This window comes from Gobius niger (genome assembly GCF_951799975.1).
Source record: "Gobius niger genome assembly, chromosome: 7".
NCBI lineage: Eukaryota > Metazoa > Chordata > Actinopteri > Gobiiformes > Gobiidae > Gobius > Gobius niger.
In genome coordinates this window covers 5,407,308-5,427,089 of record NC_136858.1, presented here as the reverse complement: position 1 = coordinate 5,427,089, position 19,782 = coordinate 5,407,308, and the positions used below count along the sequence as shown (strand labels likewise).

General features: G+C 42.3%; 1 protein-coding gene across 1 annotated transcript in view; it reads left to right on the top strand.

The window, feature by feature from the left end:
* LOC306965846 (high-affinity choline transporter 1-like) overlaps positions 1 to 19,045 on the top strand; it is a 69,584-nt gene extending 50,539 nt beyond the window's left edge. Inside the window, exons 4-8 of the mRNA XM_079560414.1 lie at positions 5,970 to 6,118; positions 8,173 to 8,316; positions 9,523 to 9,676; positions 12,504 to 12,721; positions 18,188 to 19,045. Of these exons, the coding sequence (XP_079416540.1) occupies positions 5,970 to 6,118; positions 8,173 to 8,316; positions 9,523 to 9,676; positions 12,504 to 12,721; positions 18,188 to 18,721 (1,199 nt within the window). The 3' untranslated portion in view covers positions 18,722 to 19,045. The remainder of the gene's footprint in view (positions 1 to 5,969; positions 6,119 to 8,172; positions 8,317 to 9,522; positions 9,677 to 12,503; positions 12,722 to 18,187) is intronic.
* Positions 19,046 to 19,782: the final 737 nt, after the last annotated feature.

Below are 19,782 nucleotides of genomic sequence, written 5' to 3'. Positions count from 1 at the left end.
AAAGCAGAACTGTCTGCAACTTTGCTAACAGCCAATCAAATCTCGAAATGTTTTGTATCAATCCAATCACAGAGCACGGTGTCATGACAGGAACCGAATGAACCACCAGTGAAATAATTTCATAAATGTACTCAACAAAGAGGTCCCTGTTTCATCTTCTCTTGTTTCTGTCGAAGGTATTTTCTTCCCCGACACAGATCGTTCACATTTGTCTCTGGCTCTCGTTGGGTTGACCTAAAGTGGCTCTCGCCCCAATAGAGCAGTGTTTTTTGGGTCAGTGTGAATCCAACCACAGCACTTTAGGCAGGCCCAAACAGCTGCTTCGAGATCGGCTGAATCCGGAGGTACCAACCTTGGGCCGAACTACTCACGCTGTCATTCCTCTTTTTGGCGTGAAAAAATTCCAAATTTTTAATGAATACACGCTGCATGAGAGGACGATTGGATTATTGCTCTGATCAGGTAAAATGGATCAACTTTATATCATCAAGGTAGGTCTCTCTTCTGCCCCTCGTGTCCTCTCCGTGAGCTGATTTAGTGCATTTCTCTTCAGCTCACATATCTGTCTCACTGCATTTAACCACAAGAGAGCGAAATGACCACAGTTGCATCATTTAAGTGCGCACAAACTCGACCCACAAGGCTCTCCAAAATGTGTGAAAACCCCCTAACTTTCTAGTTTACAAAACACACCGCATGCTGTTTGCATCATATCCGGCTTTTCTCTGAATGGGTGATACGCTTGTAAGTCACGCCCATCGGGAATTCGAACAGACTACAGGTCTTTGTAAAGAAGATTCTGACTGGCCAGGCTAGGCGATCATGTGGTTCAAAGTACTCTTCCAAATATCCACCCATCCATCCATTTTCTTTCAATTGTCCGTTTCCGGATCGTGGGGGCAGCTGTTGCCCAAATCACATTGCACCAGCCCCTTATGGCTCCTCCTGCAGGTGGTGGGTCCACGGAAGGACGGCCTCATGGTTGTAACTAGGCCTGTTGGTCTCTCATAAGGGGCTTCTGAACCGCTCTTTGTCTGACCCGTCACCTAGGACCTGTTTGCCATGGGAGACCCTACCAAGGCCTCCGAGCTCCTAGGATCACTCAGGTTGGAATAGTCTAAATGGTTATTACTGTGAAAATGTGACTGGATTATTGCACAGTAAAAGACTAGTCTAAATCTATGGGTGTCACACGATACGAACCATCTTAATGTGTGTCAATGCATTTTGCCATACATAAAAATGATCTGCTTCACACTGTGCAGAACTAAAAGATGAATCTGAGATTTGTATTTCCCTCCATTTTAAAACTGATAAGTTATAGGTACATTTTTATCCTTGTGTTGTAAATTAACAGCATTTGAAGATTATATTTTTGTGTCTTTATCAAGTTAGGCTATTTTACCTGACCAATAATTGTAAAATAAGGAGAATGTATCAAAGGTGTTACAAAACTAATTCATTAAAAAAAAAAAAAAAAAAAAAAAGGAAAGGACAATCAGTGGATTTCCATGCGCTTGCAAGTTAGTTTTTCATAGATTTTGGTTAGGCACATTGTGGATATGTGCTTTGGGACTCTTCCTGGGCAATTAACTTTACATTTTAACTGTGGAAATATGATTTTGACCCGGACAGCCTTTGAAGGCGGGAGATCACACCTAGGACTTCATCTGCAGTAACCCACAAACTGGAGGAGTGGAGTGTACCAACGTTGCATGTCTGCACTTAATCCCTTGTCTCTATAGGCACCACAGGGAGATTATGTATGTAATAAATATGCATCAAGCCATGCTGAGCTCCTGTTGCTACTTCTCTCGCATTTTCAGAACATTTGTCACACACAATTTCACCTTTATCACAGAAGATAAGACAACTTCAATAGGAAAAATGTGTCCAACATATCGCACATATACAATTTTTGTTAACATTGTTAATTTTAACAGACTGAAACATGCTCTAGCTTTTGTTTTGAACGGAAATATTCAACCTGTCTTACCATAAAGTTTGGTGTAATTTCACTCGTAATGCCGGAGCAATGAAAAATACTGGCTACATCGTGGTGTAAACATGTCAAGGAGGTGAAGAAGGAGGTGAATCATGACTCTCGATTCAGTAAAGTGACGAGATTTTCCAACAATTCTTTTTCAAATCACACATCACTAAATCTTAGCACTGAAATTACCAATTTGATTTGACTGCACTTCATTTCAGTGTCCCCTGTGTTGTTGTGAGGTATTGTGCTGAATGCGGTGCACTTGCGAGCGGTTAAAATGGGAGTTGGAATGCGGGGGTCCTGCGTCACAGTTCAGGGTCCTCCTGACCGGCACTGAGGTCCGAACAGCGGGCTCCATGCGGACCCGTCCCCCCCCCCCTGTCCGCTCGTAAACGGTGATGAAAGGAGCGCTCATCCGGACGCTATATTCAGAGCAACAACACCGCCACACTGGGAGTGGTTTCCAGTTTCACCTCACATGTAGAGGGTAAGACCGTGTGTTGATATTGGAGATGAACTGTAACACACTGGAATATTCACTTCTCATTAAAAGCGAGAACTCAAAACTACTTCTACTACTAGGATTAGTGGGCCTCATTCATGAACGTTCCCAGCACATTCTTACGCACAATTTTGTGTCCTCGCGAAGAACAAATCCTAAGAACACTCAAGAGGACTCTTTATGCACCAAAAAATCTACAGTTCTGTACACAATCATGCTCCTGATGGAAGCCAGCATTCTGAGTCATATATTTGAACATATTAAATCATGTATTATTAAATATCCTCATAATAAATTTCAGATGCCTTTATTCTGAAATAAGTTGGTAATATCACTTATATAGACTACTTTTATTAATGCACCAATACATTACTGTTAAACTCTTGAATGTTGCCGTTCACATACAATGTAGCATTAAATGCGCTGCATGAACATTATTTGATGAAGACGAACGTGGGCCTCTATCCTGCAACCTTGTGTTCCCAAAGCGCTCGCTCTGCTCGGAGAGCTAACCTAGCGGAGATTTACCTCATCGCCGCATCTATTTAACGGTCTGTTATCTATTTATATCTATTTAAACATTTTGTGATAAGACCTGATTTGTGTGCCCAAAAGTTTAAGAGGGTCCTTGAGTGCGTGTCGATGATTATTTTGGGGTTTTGTTGGTTATTATTAGTTTTGGATTCGTGTTTGGTCATTCATTTCCTCCTTTGGCTGCCGTTTGCAAGCAGCACTTTGTTGTCCATATATGGAGAATCAGAGGCGGTGACATATGCTAATTGGTCTTCACACGCACGCGCTTGCAAGTTGGGATTCACGAAACTCAGAACACACATGCGAAGGATTTTCCCGACTTAAGAACGGATTTTAGGAAGTTTCTTAAGAATGAGGCCCATTGAGTTTTATTCACCACCCCCACTTTTGACTCTTTTTTTCTTGGATCGGTGCTTCATTGTATTGACACTTCCGGTAGAGCGCAAAGCCCGTTCATTTAAACGGAGAATGTTCGCTGCTAAAATCTGAGGAGATCATGAGTCGCACATGTTTAAGGCCGCCATTTTGAAGACTGAAGTGGAACTGTTCTGTACAACATGTAACAATGCCGCTACTCGGGGTGAAAATTAAACTGATTGACTTAGCTGCGCTGTCAGTCAAAGACGGAACAGATTTGTCATGTCAACAGAGCTTCAGTTTGAGTCAGAGTTGAAGCTGCTCAGACGTTAAGTCGAGGGCTTTAATGTTTGGCATTATTTTCTGTGAGAAAGCGCACACGGAGGTCACAGTGACGCGCGGAGACACTCAACCTCGCGCCACGATTCGGATCTGCTGATGTTCTAGGTGCAGAGCCTCCTCAGTGTATCAACTGCTATGGACGCTAGCTCTCGCTGCATTGCGATTAGCCTGTATTTATTTATCATGGCACCAAGGTAACGGCTGCTCTGCACGCACAGCAGGAGCCGATATGGTAAAGAGTGATTTCAATGAGTGACTGAGTGATGCTGACAGTCACAGTGACTTAAGGCCTTAGCTTTTCCTTCTCCGCTTTGTGGGAGTGTTCTTCAGGCTCCAGCTCAACGTTTTTCTTCTCCTAAAATACCTGAGCCCCTATAGGACCTGCTGTTATGGTCCGGGTTGTTTTCAGAGTTAGACTCCTGTCAGAAACCATGAGTGACAGTAACATGGCGCTAAATACTGTACATTATGGCCGTTATAGTCAGTAAAAAGGTTGAGGCCTCACTGTTTAACAGGTGAAGAAGAAAGTCGTGGAGACTTTGCACATTTGCTGTCTGAAACTAAAGTGAGTGATGGGAATAATTATTATTAAACACATTATATAAAAACAATGTGCTTAATAATGATTGAAGCAAAAAAAACAACTTTGTGTCATCTGATGTAGGATCATGTTTATCCCGGTTCCTCTGAGTCATGTTGGAGTTGAACAGGTCCTTGTTACATAAGCTTGTGAGGTTCATTTTTTTGACCCCAGTTACATTAGTAACTGTTGACTGCAGAGTAAAAGTATCTATCACAGTCCTGTCCACATCGGTCATGGTCCACCATGACCCACCATGACTCAGAGGAACTGGGACACACATGACCCTACATCAGATATACAGACGTTTTTTTCAATCTTTATCTGCTTCTATTTGGTGATTTTTTTTGTGTGTGCGTTTAATAATTTCCAATTAATGTATAATTCATTCACTACTTTAATTTCAAAATTTACAGCAAATGAGTAAAGTTCTGTCTAAAGCAGAATCCCCATGACTTCCTTCTTCACCTGTCGGTCTGTGATAGACTGAAGAACAGTGAGGCCTCTTCCTTTTTACTCAATATAATGGCCACACTGTATTTAGTGTCATGTTACTGTCACTCATGGTTTCTGAAAGAAGTCTAGCTGAAAAAAGCCCGGACCATAACAGCAGGTCCTATAAGGGCTCAGGAATTTTAGGGGCTTCTGATTTAGAGTAAACTTTACTCAAAGTCAATAAATGAAACCTTACTCTTTTCAAAGCAAACTTTACCTTTAAAAGAGTAACGTTTCATTGATCATTTAGAGTACGCTTTCATTCAATTAGATTGTGGCAATGTGTGTTTGCAATGTTTAACTAATCACAACTTACAGTGTAGACTGATTCCTTTGTCCCGGAAGTGTTTCTCCAATTCTGGTACATTTACACAGCCGTTATAGTTCTGACTTCCGGTCTCTCTCCCGTCACATGCGCTGCTCGACTAAACAGTGTCAATGGACAATGGAATTTGTCTTTGCGGCCCAGCCCTACTCCCGTGTTGACGTCCTTTTCCGGAATTTTTTACTACATTTCTAATTATAACTTGCTTTTGTGTTTTTGTGATGTACGAGACCATGAGTAATTCCATTCAATCAAGGCCAAAAACAGTGGAAAAACAGCATGCCGCATTGTGCTTTGACTGATTGGGCTTGACATATGGCGGTGGAATGTGCCGGGGTCGGCTAATGCCCCGCGCTTCTGTAAAGAATATTACATAATTCCACAACGGCGGATTAATCCAGGGATGAGTCGATGACAGACAGACGGATTACACAATGTCCCAAACACAAGTGAGACAGGTCATCCACCACCGGATCAGAGGTCTCACCGCACTCTCCACTAAAGTGCATTATTGTTATGTTTAGCAAAGGGAATGGCATCAGGAAAACAAAATGGGAACTAGAGCTTACACTGAGGGAAAGATGCTGTGTTCCATTAAAACTCTACAGGGATGATGTCATTACAAAAAACTGTTAAAGAGTTCTTGTTATATTTGTGTTTAGACTTTTGGGAGGGAAAGGGTTGTAGGTGGTTTTACACAACATATGACATTAATGTAAGTAATGCAAGTCAACATGACAGCCCCAACAATACCCAAACTACATTGTCTTAAGATACCGTCCAGTAAAGAGCCTGAAGAGCGTATTTTGAATGAGTCTCCCGTGTTTTTTGTGATGTGCAGGAGTGACCATGAGCGTGATCCTGGACCTGTCCTACACAGTGAGCATCTGGATCTCCGCCGCTGTGGCCATCACCTACACCCTGCTGGGAGGACTTTACTCTGTGGCCTACACTGACATCATCCAGCTGGTACTCATCTTCATCAGCCTGGTGAGGAACACGGCAACTCAAGTCTTAAAGGCTTTCTTTCTGGCCTTCAGTGATCATCTATTACATACAATCGTGAGAAAAAGTTAGTACACCGTTTGGAATTTCTCACATTTCTGCCTAAATTGGTCACTACATGTGGTCTGATCTTCATCAAATTCTCAGGAATGATTAAACAGTGTCTGCTTAAACTAATAACACCCAAACATTTACATTTGATCATATTTTTATTGGCCATAGCATGGAAACATTCACAGGAGAGCGTGGAATAAGTAAGTACACCCCCTGAATCTCACTGAACTGCAGCAGTTTTGTAAAGAGGAATGGTCCAAGATTCATCCTGATCGTTGTGAGCGTCAAATCTGCAACTACAGAAAAGCAGTTATTGTTGCAAAAGAAGGATCAGCAGATATTTAATACAAGGGTTCACTTACTTATTCTACGCTGTTGTGAATGTCTCAGGTTTTTCTGAAATATATCGTGATAAACTTGTGAATTCATTTTTCCATTCATTATATCACGTTGTCCAGGCCCGGATGCATCAGAACAGCCCCACACCACGATTCTCCTGCTCCAGACTTCACAGTGATGAGAGGCTTTTCTGTAGTTGCAGATTAGACGCTCACAATGATCAGGATGAATCTTTACATCTTTACTCTTTACAAAACTGCTGCAGTTCAGTCAGATTCAGGGGTGTACTTACTTATTCCTCCCTGTCCTGTGAAAGTTTACATGTTATGATCAAATGTAAATGTTTGGGTGGTATTAGTTTAAGCAGACACTGTTTAATCATTCCTATGATTTTGATGAAGATCAGACCACATTTAGTGACCAGTTGTGGCAAAAATGTGAGCAATTCCAAACGGTGTACTCACTTTTTCTCACCACTGTACATACTGCATTATTTAACACTGTGAACATAGCAAGAGGCACTATTGACCTAAAACCTCTTAGAAATAGAATGAGTCACTTATTACCAGTCCAAAGCCTGCAGAATTTGTTGAGGATGTGCCCTAAAGCAAACACAGCATCAAGGCGAAAATATCTCTCCCAAAACCAACAAGAAAACAATGGCACAACCATCATGAATGTAAAACATGAAGAAAGCATAATGATAGCGAATAAAGCACTTAACTTATTCCATAAAAGACTTTCTTTTGAATTTGTATCTGTTATTTTAGCTGAAAAAAACCAAGGCAGTTTTTTTACTGCTGTCTCTGGACCAACAGCATCAAAACTTGGATATTTTTTTTTGTTACCTGACACTTTTATTTTTTCGATACCGGTAGTACCTTGACGTTTTTGTAACTCCTTACTGGTAATGGATACAGACGGCATCTCTGGAATCGCCCATATATGGTCATTTTTGGAAAAAGTTAAGGGGGAAAACAATATTGAAAAAATCTAAACTTTGTCTAATTATTCAAAAACTACTGTAACAAATGCTGAATTATGAATATAGTTTCTACTAAATAAAGAAACAAAGACATGGCGAGGAGCAAAGTGGTTTAACAGCCCATAAATATATGAATAACGGAGAATGCTAACTTCATGCTACATGTTAGCATCGGGCTAATGCTAACGGTTAGCTAGCGCTTGCTACAAACTGCCGTTTTTTCACTTCTACTGAACAATCTGCCGTGAGAAAATATCCATATGGGCCCGATTTACATTTGACTTTATTTATGTGTGATAAATGAGTTCATATTCCACCAGAAAATGGCTAAAAAGAGGGAAAATTGTGTTTCTCTAAAGATTCTATTTTCCCCCTCGGCGAAGCCACGCCCCCTTCTATGACGAGATGCCGTCTGTATCTATCGTGTGATGGTACCCCGCCCTACTGGGGACTGCATCAGCTTTGACACAAACTGCGTATTTTTCCACTGTCCAATCGGTTGAACGAGCACCACAGACAAACTCTGACTTATCTTGCCACCCTAACCCAAAGAAACATTTTCCTCGCGGAGACATTTTGATAAAGTCCATTTTGCTTCACCTCTAATTCATTGACCACTGCAGGTTTTGTGGTACCCTCTGACTGTGTTTCCCTCGGACAGTGGCTGTGCGTGCCCTTCTCCATGACGAGCCCCGCGGTGGTGGACATCACTCAGACGGCCTACAACTACACCTACCAGAACCCCTGGGTGGGCTCTCTGGAGGGGGACCGGGTCTGGAGGTGGATCGACAACTTCCTACTGCTGGTACTACCGCGCGTTCATTACACTGCACACACGGACACGCCACGGGAGGAACCGCGGCGCCGCAAGTATCTCTCTAGTTCACATCTATGCAGCCGCCTTACTGCTTTCACCATTTAAAAGAGAGTATTCCTGTTTTAAATTATGGATTACTCCAGCTGCAATCCTCATTTCTACATGTAGACTCGTCAATATGCAATTTTGAAGGATAGGAAATTCACTATAGGCCAGGGATAATGTTTTGTTTTGTAGCTACGCCTCTAAAGATAGGAGCGAGACATCCTCAACTCGGTTAAGCCTCGTCTAGTCGACGATATCTGAAAATCTTATTACAATTTTGTGGAGTTAAAATAAGACGACTGGACGGCCAAACATGTCACGCACATTTTGGCTTCTGTCCCCACATCGTGCAGCCTCATTTAGCTACAGCCTGTGAATAAGATGACAAAGACTTGCACGTTGTTTTAATAACATTTACTTCACAGTTTGGTTTGTATTCTTTAATGTTCTGTGTTAAATTGAATGTTGTAATCAACAACAAATGTAGAGCCATAACATGTACTGTACTGTTCAAAGTTTGGAAACACTTGTTACGTTTTGGCTTTTCTTTATTTTCAATACTATTTCCGTCGTGGGATTGTCGACGTATGAATGAACACATGGGATTAAGGAGGAAATAACTACAAATATGTTTTAGATTATAAATTCTTCAAAATTGCCGTTTATGCATTTTCTCAATAAGCATGACGGTTGATTTAAGTACAGCCAGAGAATGCTGTTAATCATTTCAGGGCTGCAGAGAACGTTCATGTTTTTAAGAGCAGGCTCAAGACCCACCTTTTTAGCTTAGCTTTTAACTGACATCTATTTAGTCCTAATATATAATATATATGTGAGGTGCATTGTTTTAAATGTTGTAATCTGTACAGCACTTTGTGATACCTTTCGGTATGCAAAGCACTTCATAAATAAAGTTTGAATGAATGTAAGTGGTAGCATTTATTCAATAACAACTGCTCTAATAGATTCAAACAAAATGTGTCCAAGAGTTGACCACATGGACTTTGTGCCCTTTGCACCACATGGGAATAAATTAAATCCTGTGAAAATATTGCAAGTGAAACAATGAGAGAAGTTGCTAGTAGTTGATAAAATGAAGCATTTAAGAAACAATTGTGGACCTTTCTTTTGATGTTTGTCTGGCACTAGGGCTTGGGTAATCTGGGACTTCAGAACTTCCACCAGAGAACCCTGTCTGCCACCTCCTCCTCCACCGCCAAGATCACCTGCTTCGCCGCCGCCTTCATCGTCCCTACGCTGGGTATCCCTCCGATCCTGCTGGGGGCCGTGGCTGCTTCCACAAGTAAGACATATGGGCCCACTCTTGTGTTTTTAAACGCAGGCTGTGGACTAGACTTTGCGGCTGACGGGGGGCGCTCAGTGAAATCGGGTGCAGTTAGTGTGCTGGACAGACACTCATGGCCAATGGGGATGTTAGGTGGAACAAGCTTTGGATCACATTTCAGCCGCGTGGATGTAATAAAGTTTGTAATTTAGCTAAACCCCCTGTTTGTGCCAATACTGAATGAGGCAGCGCGGTGTACCTGAGGAATTTGAATATTTGATTCATCTGATTGAATGTTGGACTGAAATTGGACAGGCTTCCACCTGTAGAAACCACAGACCTGAGCATTATTTGGTAATGAATAGATCCACAAACCTTATTGTAATGTTATAGTTAAATTCACGTCACATGGTTTAAAGAAGTTTGTTCTGTTGAATGAACAGAATCTAGATCATTTGTTACGTGCCAGTTCTTATTAAACCCGACAAAAGGAGAGCGATAAGAAGGCTAAACGGTTCTGAATCGATGGGCTGTTAATCCGCTTTCTGTCCAAAATTCCATTAGATAATAACAGTCCAAAATAAATCAAATCTCAACTTACTTCACTGTGCAATAAAAGCGTAATGAAACCATATTTTATAATAGAGTGCAGCCCAGCCAGCAAAACAATGTGGGCTCTGCATGGGTTTTCATGTGGGCCCCATGTGGGCTGGACCTTTACAAGTCAATCTATATGGGCTTTACATAAGAGCGCTTTACATCAGACACTATGAGTGACAGTAACACCACACTCAACACATTGTGCTCTTAGTTTCTTTTTTTAAACGGCTGAGGCCTTATTGCTCTTCAGTCTGTGGGCTAAATGAAGCCTCATGAACCAATGAGGCTTTTCGGACTCCTGTATCAGCAAATGGATCAAACTGAAACCTCGCTCTATACTGCCATCTGCTGCTGATTTGAATGTATTACAGTGAATAAATTAAGTTCATTTTATTTTTTTATTTCTTTAACGGTGCCTACCTCAAATAAAATGTGTGTACATGCTTGGAGTTATAAGAGCAAAGTTTTAGGCTGGTATAAACTCAGCCATTCATTACTTCCATCCCAGTCACACTGGTGCATTTGGCACGCCCACTTTAGCTCGACACACACTTCGAAGCCTCGCTTCATTTTGCCCATCACTACTCTGCGGTCAGTCACAGACTGAAAGGTAAAGAAGGAACTTTGACTTTAGACCAAACTTCAGACTTCTGCTGGATATAAGAATTAAAAATGAAAAAGTCAGTATTTGATAGTAACACATTCATGAGGGAAAATCGTTTACTTATATATTGTAATTAAAAAAACAACAACTCTGTCTTCTTTGGGATTATTCCGGCAGTAGAGCATTACTGCCATGAAAATCGTGTCATTTGTATCTGCTGTAGAGTCATGTTTGTCCAAGATCCTCTGAGTCGTGGTGCAGCAGGACTGATGTGGCCAGATGTTAGAGAAGAAGCGCAGGTTCATTGCCAAAGTAAAAGTAGAGCTACCACAGTCCTGTCCACATCTGTCACCCATGACAGATGACCCATGACCCACCATGACTCAGAGGAACTGGGACACACATGACACTACATCAGATTTCAGATCAGATCAATTTCAACTGTGAGGAACATTGTGAGGAATTGAAGACCAGCGGCACAGTTCTAGGTAAGGCCCGAAGTGGCAGACCAGGAAAAATCTCAGGATGGTGAGAACAGTCAGAGTCAACCCACAGACCAGCTCCAAAGACCTCCAACATCATCTCACAGTCAACCCACAGACCAGCTCCAAAGACCTCCAACATCATCTCACAGTCAACCCACAGACCAGCTCCAAAGACCTCCAACATCATCTCACAGTCAACCCACAGACCAGCTCCAAAGACCTCCAACATCATCTCACAGTCAACCCACAGACCAGCTCCAAAGACCTCCAACATCATATCACAGTCAACCCACAGACCAGCTCTATTATTCAGCGCACTTTACACAAGGAGATGCTGCATGGACGAGTAATGCGGAAAAGCCTTTTCTCTCCACACGCCACAAAGTGGAAGAAAATGGATGGATGGATGGATGGATGGATGGACGCCACAAACGGTGTGGCTGAGGTTTGCTAAAGGTCATTTTGACAAGCCAGCTTCATTTTGGAATAAGGTGCTGTGGACTGATGAAACTAAAGGCATTGCATTGAGTTGGAGAAAAAACATAGAACATTTATGATAGTTGCTTCAACAAGGCTGTACTTCCGGTTCACACAGGCTTCCACACAGGATAGATGCAATGGATAGACGGTGTTTCACACTGCTACTTCACTTGTCAGCCGATATTGATTCAAAAAGGAAAAAACAACAGAAAATCCTTAGCTTAGCTTAGCTGAGCTAATCATTTAAATGTGTTGTAAGTGTCTCAAAAGCTAAACATTAGTTAGTTTAAAAAAAAATCGCCTAAATTAACTTTTCGCTAACGTTGATGTCAGGCATTTCACTCACAATTTTACTACGAGGATGACGATCGCTAACACTAAACTCAACACAATGAATCAGTGTTTAACTAAAACGCTCACATTAGACGATAAAAGAACAAATCAGCTGATTTCTCCAGTCAAGCTCGTCTTGACCCGAGTTCCCCAGTCGTTTTCCCCAATTGTCGTTTTCCTGAGTTCCCGAGGACCACATGAACGCACCATAAGTCATAAGCTAATGGGGTAAAAAGATTGGTTTGGTAAAGCATGTGTAAAAACTGTCTTCCTTTCTAAAACTGTTCTAATCATTTATGAACCTAAACGCACCTGAATAGTGTTGCCGGTTGTCTTTGCGCAGACTGGAACCTGACGACCTATGGGCCCCTGTCCCCTGTGGAACGTGGGGAGACCGGTCTGATCCTGCCCATCGTGCTGCAGTACCTCACCCCGTACTACATCTCCATCATCGGCATCGGGGCCGTGGCGGCCGCTGTCATGTCCTCCACGGACTCCGCCCTCCTGTCGGCCGCCTCCATCTTCACCTCCAACATCTACAAGAACATCCTCAGGCCGCAGGTATGTTTGCTCTCCAAATAAGCGGCTTTATTGACGTTACGCTTTCCCCCACCATTCCTTACATTTTCTCCTACATTTTTGATGACCAACAGCATCAAAACTTGGATCCAAAGATTGAATATATTTTTCTGTACCTGCTTTCAATACTTCTATATTTTCGATACCAGTAGTGCATAAACTTTTTTGTTGGATACCACACTGGTACACAGCAGGAGCGGCGCTCCTTTTAATGTTAAAAGGAGTGTCCTACTCACTCCTTTTAACATTAAAAGGAGTGAGTAGGACAGGTTTAATTCCACGTAAAGTACGGGGCTTTGTCCAAGGCCCAGTGTGATGTTTATGCGGCGTGCGTCAGAGCGCAGGCTCTGCGACAGCAGGAGTCGGGCTTATTACAGTCGTTCACTAAATTTTATCAATTGACTGAAGTTAGATTGATGTTCAGCAGACTCTGCTCCACTGGCTCTGGACAGAAATCAGAGTTTATTATTGTGCACTTTTGATACAGCGACATGAGCGCGGCTGAACCAAAAGCACAAGAACAGAGCGAGTGCTCCAGCAGAGACGAGGAAATTACACACAACAGCGGAAAAAAAGTTGAGACATAAGCGTGTTGCCCTTCTCTCAAGTCCTAGGCATCCGCCTGATAATCAGCTCAACTTTAACTTTAACTGTGTAATAGCGTTCAAGATAGAAGCGGCTCTAGGATGCAGAGTGTGAGCGGAGATTACGACGTGAGAGCAGAGCCACACATTCACGATGACCGGCTCCTCTGGCCACACGTCCTCCTGGGGTCGACATAAAACCGTCTCACGGAGGCTCCTCAGTGTGCGCTGGAGTCCAGAGCGTCCTCCACCACAGCACTTTTACCGCTCACAACGCCTTTGCCGCCCAAAGACTGGTGTTCCGTTCGCTGGGACGCAGTTGTGAATAGAAAATTACGCATTTGCGCTATATAAGTTGAGACCATTTACCATTTGCGAGTGCACGCGTGTTTATTATGTGTGTTATGTTGCCTAATCACACCAAAAATGTAATTTTTTGTGAGCACCCCCAAGAAAGACCTCAGCACACCCTAGGCACCCCCTGGGACAAATGTCTGGCACTGCCGCTGGTACACAGTAAATGTTGTAGAGTAAATTTGACTCTGTTCAGACTGTATTTGGTCCCACTCTTCACAGAGTTATTGTGAGTTGACTCTCTTCAGAGTGAAACTTAAGGATAGACAATCAGACACCATGAGTGACAGTAACATGACACTTAATACAATGTGCTTTTCGTTTTCACTATAAAATGCTGAGGCCACATTATCCCCTCAGTCTGTCACAAACCGACAGGTGAAGAAGGAAGTCATGTTCAAGTCAGTTTTCCATTAAACAGAACTTCAGGGACTTTATTAGCAAACAAACAAAAAAGAAATGGTAACGTTCAAAGGTCTATTAATATTTTTTAATATCAAGCGGAACAAAAACAACCCCTGTATTACTTTTGAAAAAGTAATGTGTGTGTAGTTGTTGCAGGGTCATGTGTGAGTCAGGGTGGACCAGGACTGATGTGGACAGGTCCATGTTACAGCAGACTGCACTTGAGGGTCAGTTCACTTTCTCCAAATTAAAACTGAGTTCCACACACCTGTCCACATCTGCTGTGATCCACCATGACTCAGAGGAACAGGAACACACATGACTCTACATCAGATACAATTGTAAAGTTTCACAGTTTCTCTTCCTTTTTACTCTAAAAGTCACTTGAATTTCAGTGTTTAATGTGTACTTCCTGCTGAAGTCATAATAAGTAGGTTTGTCAAATAACACATTTTCCAGCTTCTCCACCTGTCGGTCTGTGACAGACTGAAGAACAATAAGGCGTCAGGGTCTTTATTGGAAATAAAGAACACATTCTGTTTAAAGTCATGTTACTGTCACTCATTATGTCTGATTTTCTAACCCGACGTGTAACTCTGAAGAGAGTCAGTCTGAAGAGTGGGACCAAACACAATCTGAACAGAGTCAAATTTACTCTACAACATTTACTGTGTATCGTTTAATGGTCACCGGCCCTACGTTTGGTCAGGAGTATCTCGCTGGAGGATAAATGTGACCTGAGTATAGTCATTTATATGATATATTGTACCTATTGTACTATTTTTTGTGAGAAATATAGTATTTTCTGGGGGTATTTTTCAAACCCAGAAGACAAGATGCTTTGATTCAGTTAAATCCGCCCCCTCTCTCCAAGTTGATGCCGTCCATGCAACATTACCAGTAGTAGAAATATAAATAAAACAGCAAAAAGTGAAGTTACATAACAATGCAGTTATAAGGGGTTTGCATCTGCAACACAGCTTCATAAATGGCTTAACACACACGCTAACACACACACTGGCACACACGCTAACACACATGCTAACACACACGCTAACACACATTGGCACACACGCTAACACACATGCTAACACACACACTAACACACACACTGGCACACACGCTAACACACATGCTAACACACACGCTAACACACACTGGCACACACGCTAACACACATGCTAACACACACGCTAACACACACGCTCACACGCGTTTTGATTTACTTACTGCTCTGGCTGCTCCATCGGGTAGTTTTCTTGTGGGACTCGCGCTGGTTATAAGAGTTGAATCCACTTTGATTCTGGCCAAGGTTCACCAAACATCCATTGGTGAAGAGACAGTCACAGAAAAACACTGTTTTGGCTGATAGTCGCAGAATCCGGGAGAGAAAGACCAACTTCTGGCGAGTGGCCTCTTCTTTAGGAAGGTTGAATAAAGAACTGCACCTATTGAAGCCAAACTCCCATTTTCGCCGAGATGTCATCGTAAGAGAACAGGCGGTGTCCAGAGTAGGTTAGAGAGGAGCCCCACTGCTCAACTTTGGCGCAAAAATGACTTTGTTCAGACGCTCAGGGTGTGTGTTTGTTTACTCTGCAGGAGCAGCACGGACACGAAGGGCACTTCCCTGTTTTTTTTTCAGGATTCAGGAGGATTGCTTAGACATGCGTGAATGAAGCCAAAAAACACTCTGGGGGTGCCTTTGATAAGGAAATATAACAAGGTTAAAAGCTTCCAAAAGTTGACTTTGCATATAGGTCCATTAATATAACTTAGTTCTTTCTTGTGTTACAAGTCAGGCTGAACGATTTTGCCACTAACTAAACTATAGCTTAGCTTGAAACAATGAAATATTTACAACTGAGTTATTCAAGTATTCCTCACTTTATAAGTCCTTTATAATCATATGAAATTCTTGCTATTTGCTCTTGGGTTTCAGTCAGTGGCTGTGAGATAAGTTCTTATCTTTGTCCAAAACATTCCCAAACATAATCCACCAAAAGTGAGCGACTCCCCAGCCGGCAAAACAATGTGGGCTCTGCATGGGTTTGCCCACCTGGGTTAACGTCCGCAGTTTCCATGTGGGCCCATGTTGAGCCCAACCCACTCTGAGTCTCTGTGATTTGATTGGCTTCAGAGTCACACTGTAGGTCAGACACCGTGAGTGACAGAAACATGACCCTAAATAGGGAGCCCTTTATTTTCTGTAAAAGGCTGAGGCCTCATTGCGCTTCAGTCACAGACTGAGAAGTGAAGAAGGAAGTCGTGAAGAGTCTGCTTTAGAAATTACACTTCTGCTGGGTGTACGAATAAAAGATTGAAATTCAAGTATTCCTTAGTAATGGATGTGAAAATCATCAATTTATGTGAATAAACTGTCAGTTAATTATGAATCACTCTAATTTGACAAAAACAAACCCTTGTCATTTGTATCTACTGTAGAGTGAATGAATAATCTCTTACACACTTGTCACAAACAAAGAGCTGTTGCCTTGTTTGACCTATTGTAGCATAGTTTCGTTTAACGTTATAACGCATAATCGGCCGCTGTTCATACGTTTAGGTGGATTTGAGCTTAAACACTGGGGGAGACTTGAGCGTAGACCAGGGCTCTTCAATTACTTTTTTCACTGGGCCAGATTTGTCGGAGGTCATTGGCCACTGGGCCGGTCAGGGGTGAGCCTACCGCCGCCAGCAACCAAATTCATATTTTTGGGATAAATAAATGAGAATTTCATTATCATCAATGCTTGAATAGAAGAGAATTGGGCCTAAACATAAACGTGTTGTAATATTCCAGCATTTTAGGGCTTTAAAAACAATGCAATAACATTAATACAGAATAATAAAGAGCCTAATAATAACCTAGGACTTCTCAGAACTAAACCATGAGAACCATCTCCTCGGAGATGGCGCGCTCATCCACATATTCAGCCTCTCTTTTACCCGTTAACTTCGCAAAGAGCATCTCTGCACTTGTACATTTCTCACAAAGACATATTGAATGAAGTCAGGGGAGAAAGTCAGAAAAATGCACCTGTCAGATTAATGATTCAGAATTTATTTATTTAAGTTAGAGCCCAGAGAGCAAGGTTTAGCGTGTTGAGCGGTGGAACACGAGTGCTGTCGGTTCAGAGCAGTTTTCCAAAACTCACGCACCATCAGCTTCATCGTCTGCTTTACAAACATCCACACCTGAACTGGTGTTCCTTACCTGACAGTAGCTGGTCAAGCCCTTTACACCGATGAAGACGACAGGGAAACATGTGGTCATCTGCCGCGGGCAGCGAAGAGTCCTGCTTCTGCATGGGATAATGCGAACAAAACACGATGCACGAGGGCTGTGCAATTAATTGAAATTCGATTACGATTTTGATTACTACACTAAACGATTACAAAATTAGCATAATATTATTATTTTTATTTTTATTTTTTTCCCCAAAAAAATCTAAAAAATATATTTTTTCTTTCTTTTTTTGCAAGGCAGACTTGCTTTTCAGGCCGCTGGGATTATTTTCCCTTCTCATTTCACGTGCCATGGCCAATGCTTTTGCCTGACATAATAACAAACGGCGCTGTGTGATGATGTCATCAGGCCGCGCTGATCTGTTTACTTGCGCAGGTGTGAGGGCTGGTGTGAGGGCTGGCCAGCAGGGGGCAGGTGTGAAACAGAGACCTGTCTTTACTCAAGCAAGTTTTTTGATTTCTAAGTAAATAAAATAACGATATAATAAAAAATAAATAATCGTGATTTCAATTATGTCTAAAATAATCGTGATTATTATTTTTTAAATAATCGAGCAGCCCTACGATGCACACTGTCCTTCTACTTCGGTTTAGATAATCAATCCGTTCTCCTGTTTTCTCAGTTTACATCGTTTTACAGATCCATGTTTTCATTTGAGCCCGCGCTGTAGGAGATGATGCTAGTACTAGTAGATAATGCCCAAAAAATCTATATTTTTATGGAAAATGAGGCACGGGTCAGATTTCATTGTTCGGCGGGCCGGCACTGGCTGCCTAGTGAGTAGTACGCTGTTGTCCTGTCCTGAGATGTCCTAAAGATAGCTCCAGCATAATAACACATGTCCTCTTGTGTGTCCAGGCGTCGGAGAGGGAGATCCAGTGGGTGATCCAGGGCTCAGTGGTGGTGGTGGGCCTGGCGGGCACCTCGCTCACCTTCCTGGACAACAGCGTGCTGATGATTTGGCTGCTGCGCTCTGACCTCACCTACACGCTCATGCTGCCACAGCTCGTGTGTGTGCTCTTCTTCAAGATCTCCAACGGCTACGGCGCCGTGCTGGGCTGCGCCATCGGCATGATCCTGCGTGTCCTCTGCGGCGAGCCCGTGCTGGGCATCCCGCCCGTGCTCATGTTCCCAGGATGCACCCTGGTCAACGGCGTCTACATCCAGAGCTCCCCCATCAGGACCATCTGCATGCTCTCCGCCGTGGCCTCCATCTTGTTCTTCTCCTACGTGTTCGACCGGCTCTTCAACCGGGGCATGATCCCAGAGAAGTACGACTTTTTCAACGTCAAGGATCAGCCTACGCAAAACAACGTGAAAAAGGAGGAGAGTCTGAAGCTGGAGGGCGAGAACACGGAGGCGTCCCAGCCCATGTTGGAGTCTCCGTTATAGGACAGCCGTGAAGTACAGTCCCATGTTTCAATGCTTTGTACTTTTGAATACCTCTAACATCCACTGACTGTTTATCCACACATGTAGTGCCCTCAAGACGTTACTGGCAGCGCGGGTCAGACTGATGGGGGTTGGGCTGGGTACTGTCCAGGCTCCACTGGTGAAATGACTCAAGCAATCTCCAACAAATATAGCAAAAGGGACCCCGCTATACATTTTAGAGTTCATTCCTCAATTCAAATTGTTCTTTAAGCCAGACGCTGCGGGTGAAAACATAGATTGTTTTTTGTTCAGAGTTTTAGCTCATTTTCTCCCTTAACATCTTAGTTTTCATGTCAGACTAAAAAAAAAAATTTATTACGATTTGCTTGCGAGCCAGGAAGTAACTACGACGGCCATTTTCCCACGTTTTCCCATGTTTGGTATCCATGTGTAGGGCACGCATGTGCAGACGTTACTATACTTTAGGTTTCTCCAAATGAGGTTTTCATTCCACTCTTTAACAACATCTACACTTCAGCCGCTACTACAGACTTGAATTTAACAATTTTTGTTATTGTTTCTAATATCTAATTCCCAGCGTGATATATTGAGCTTTATACCCAAATAACAAAAGCAAAATTTGAAATGTTGCAGATTTTTCCCCTTTATAAATTATTATTATTATTCCAAAGAACTTAAGAAGATATCCATACAGAATGAAACATTTAAACATCACATAATGCCATGCTAATGCCTAAATACTGGCCTAAAGCTGCTCGCGGTACATAAGGGCTTTCTATTGGTACACCAGGGTGAATAATAAGAATGTCAAGTTGACTGAGTGAATTGTAGATTTACATGAACCATTTACTAAAACTACACCAAAAAGCAAGTCATCAAATGAATTATGCCCAAATGAAGGCCTTAAAAGTCATGTAAACAAAGCATTAAATCAAATTCAAACAAAAATCGAAATTTCTTAGAAATATTGTTATATATATATATTATATTTCCTTAGAGACAGACCACACAAAAATGACTATTTTTAGTGCAGATATTTGTCAAAAACAGCACATCTA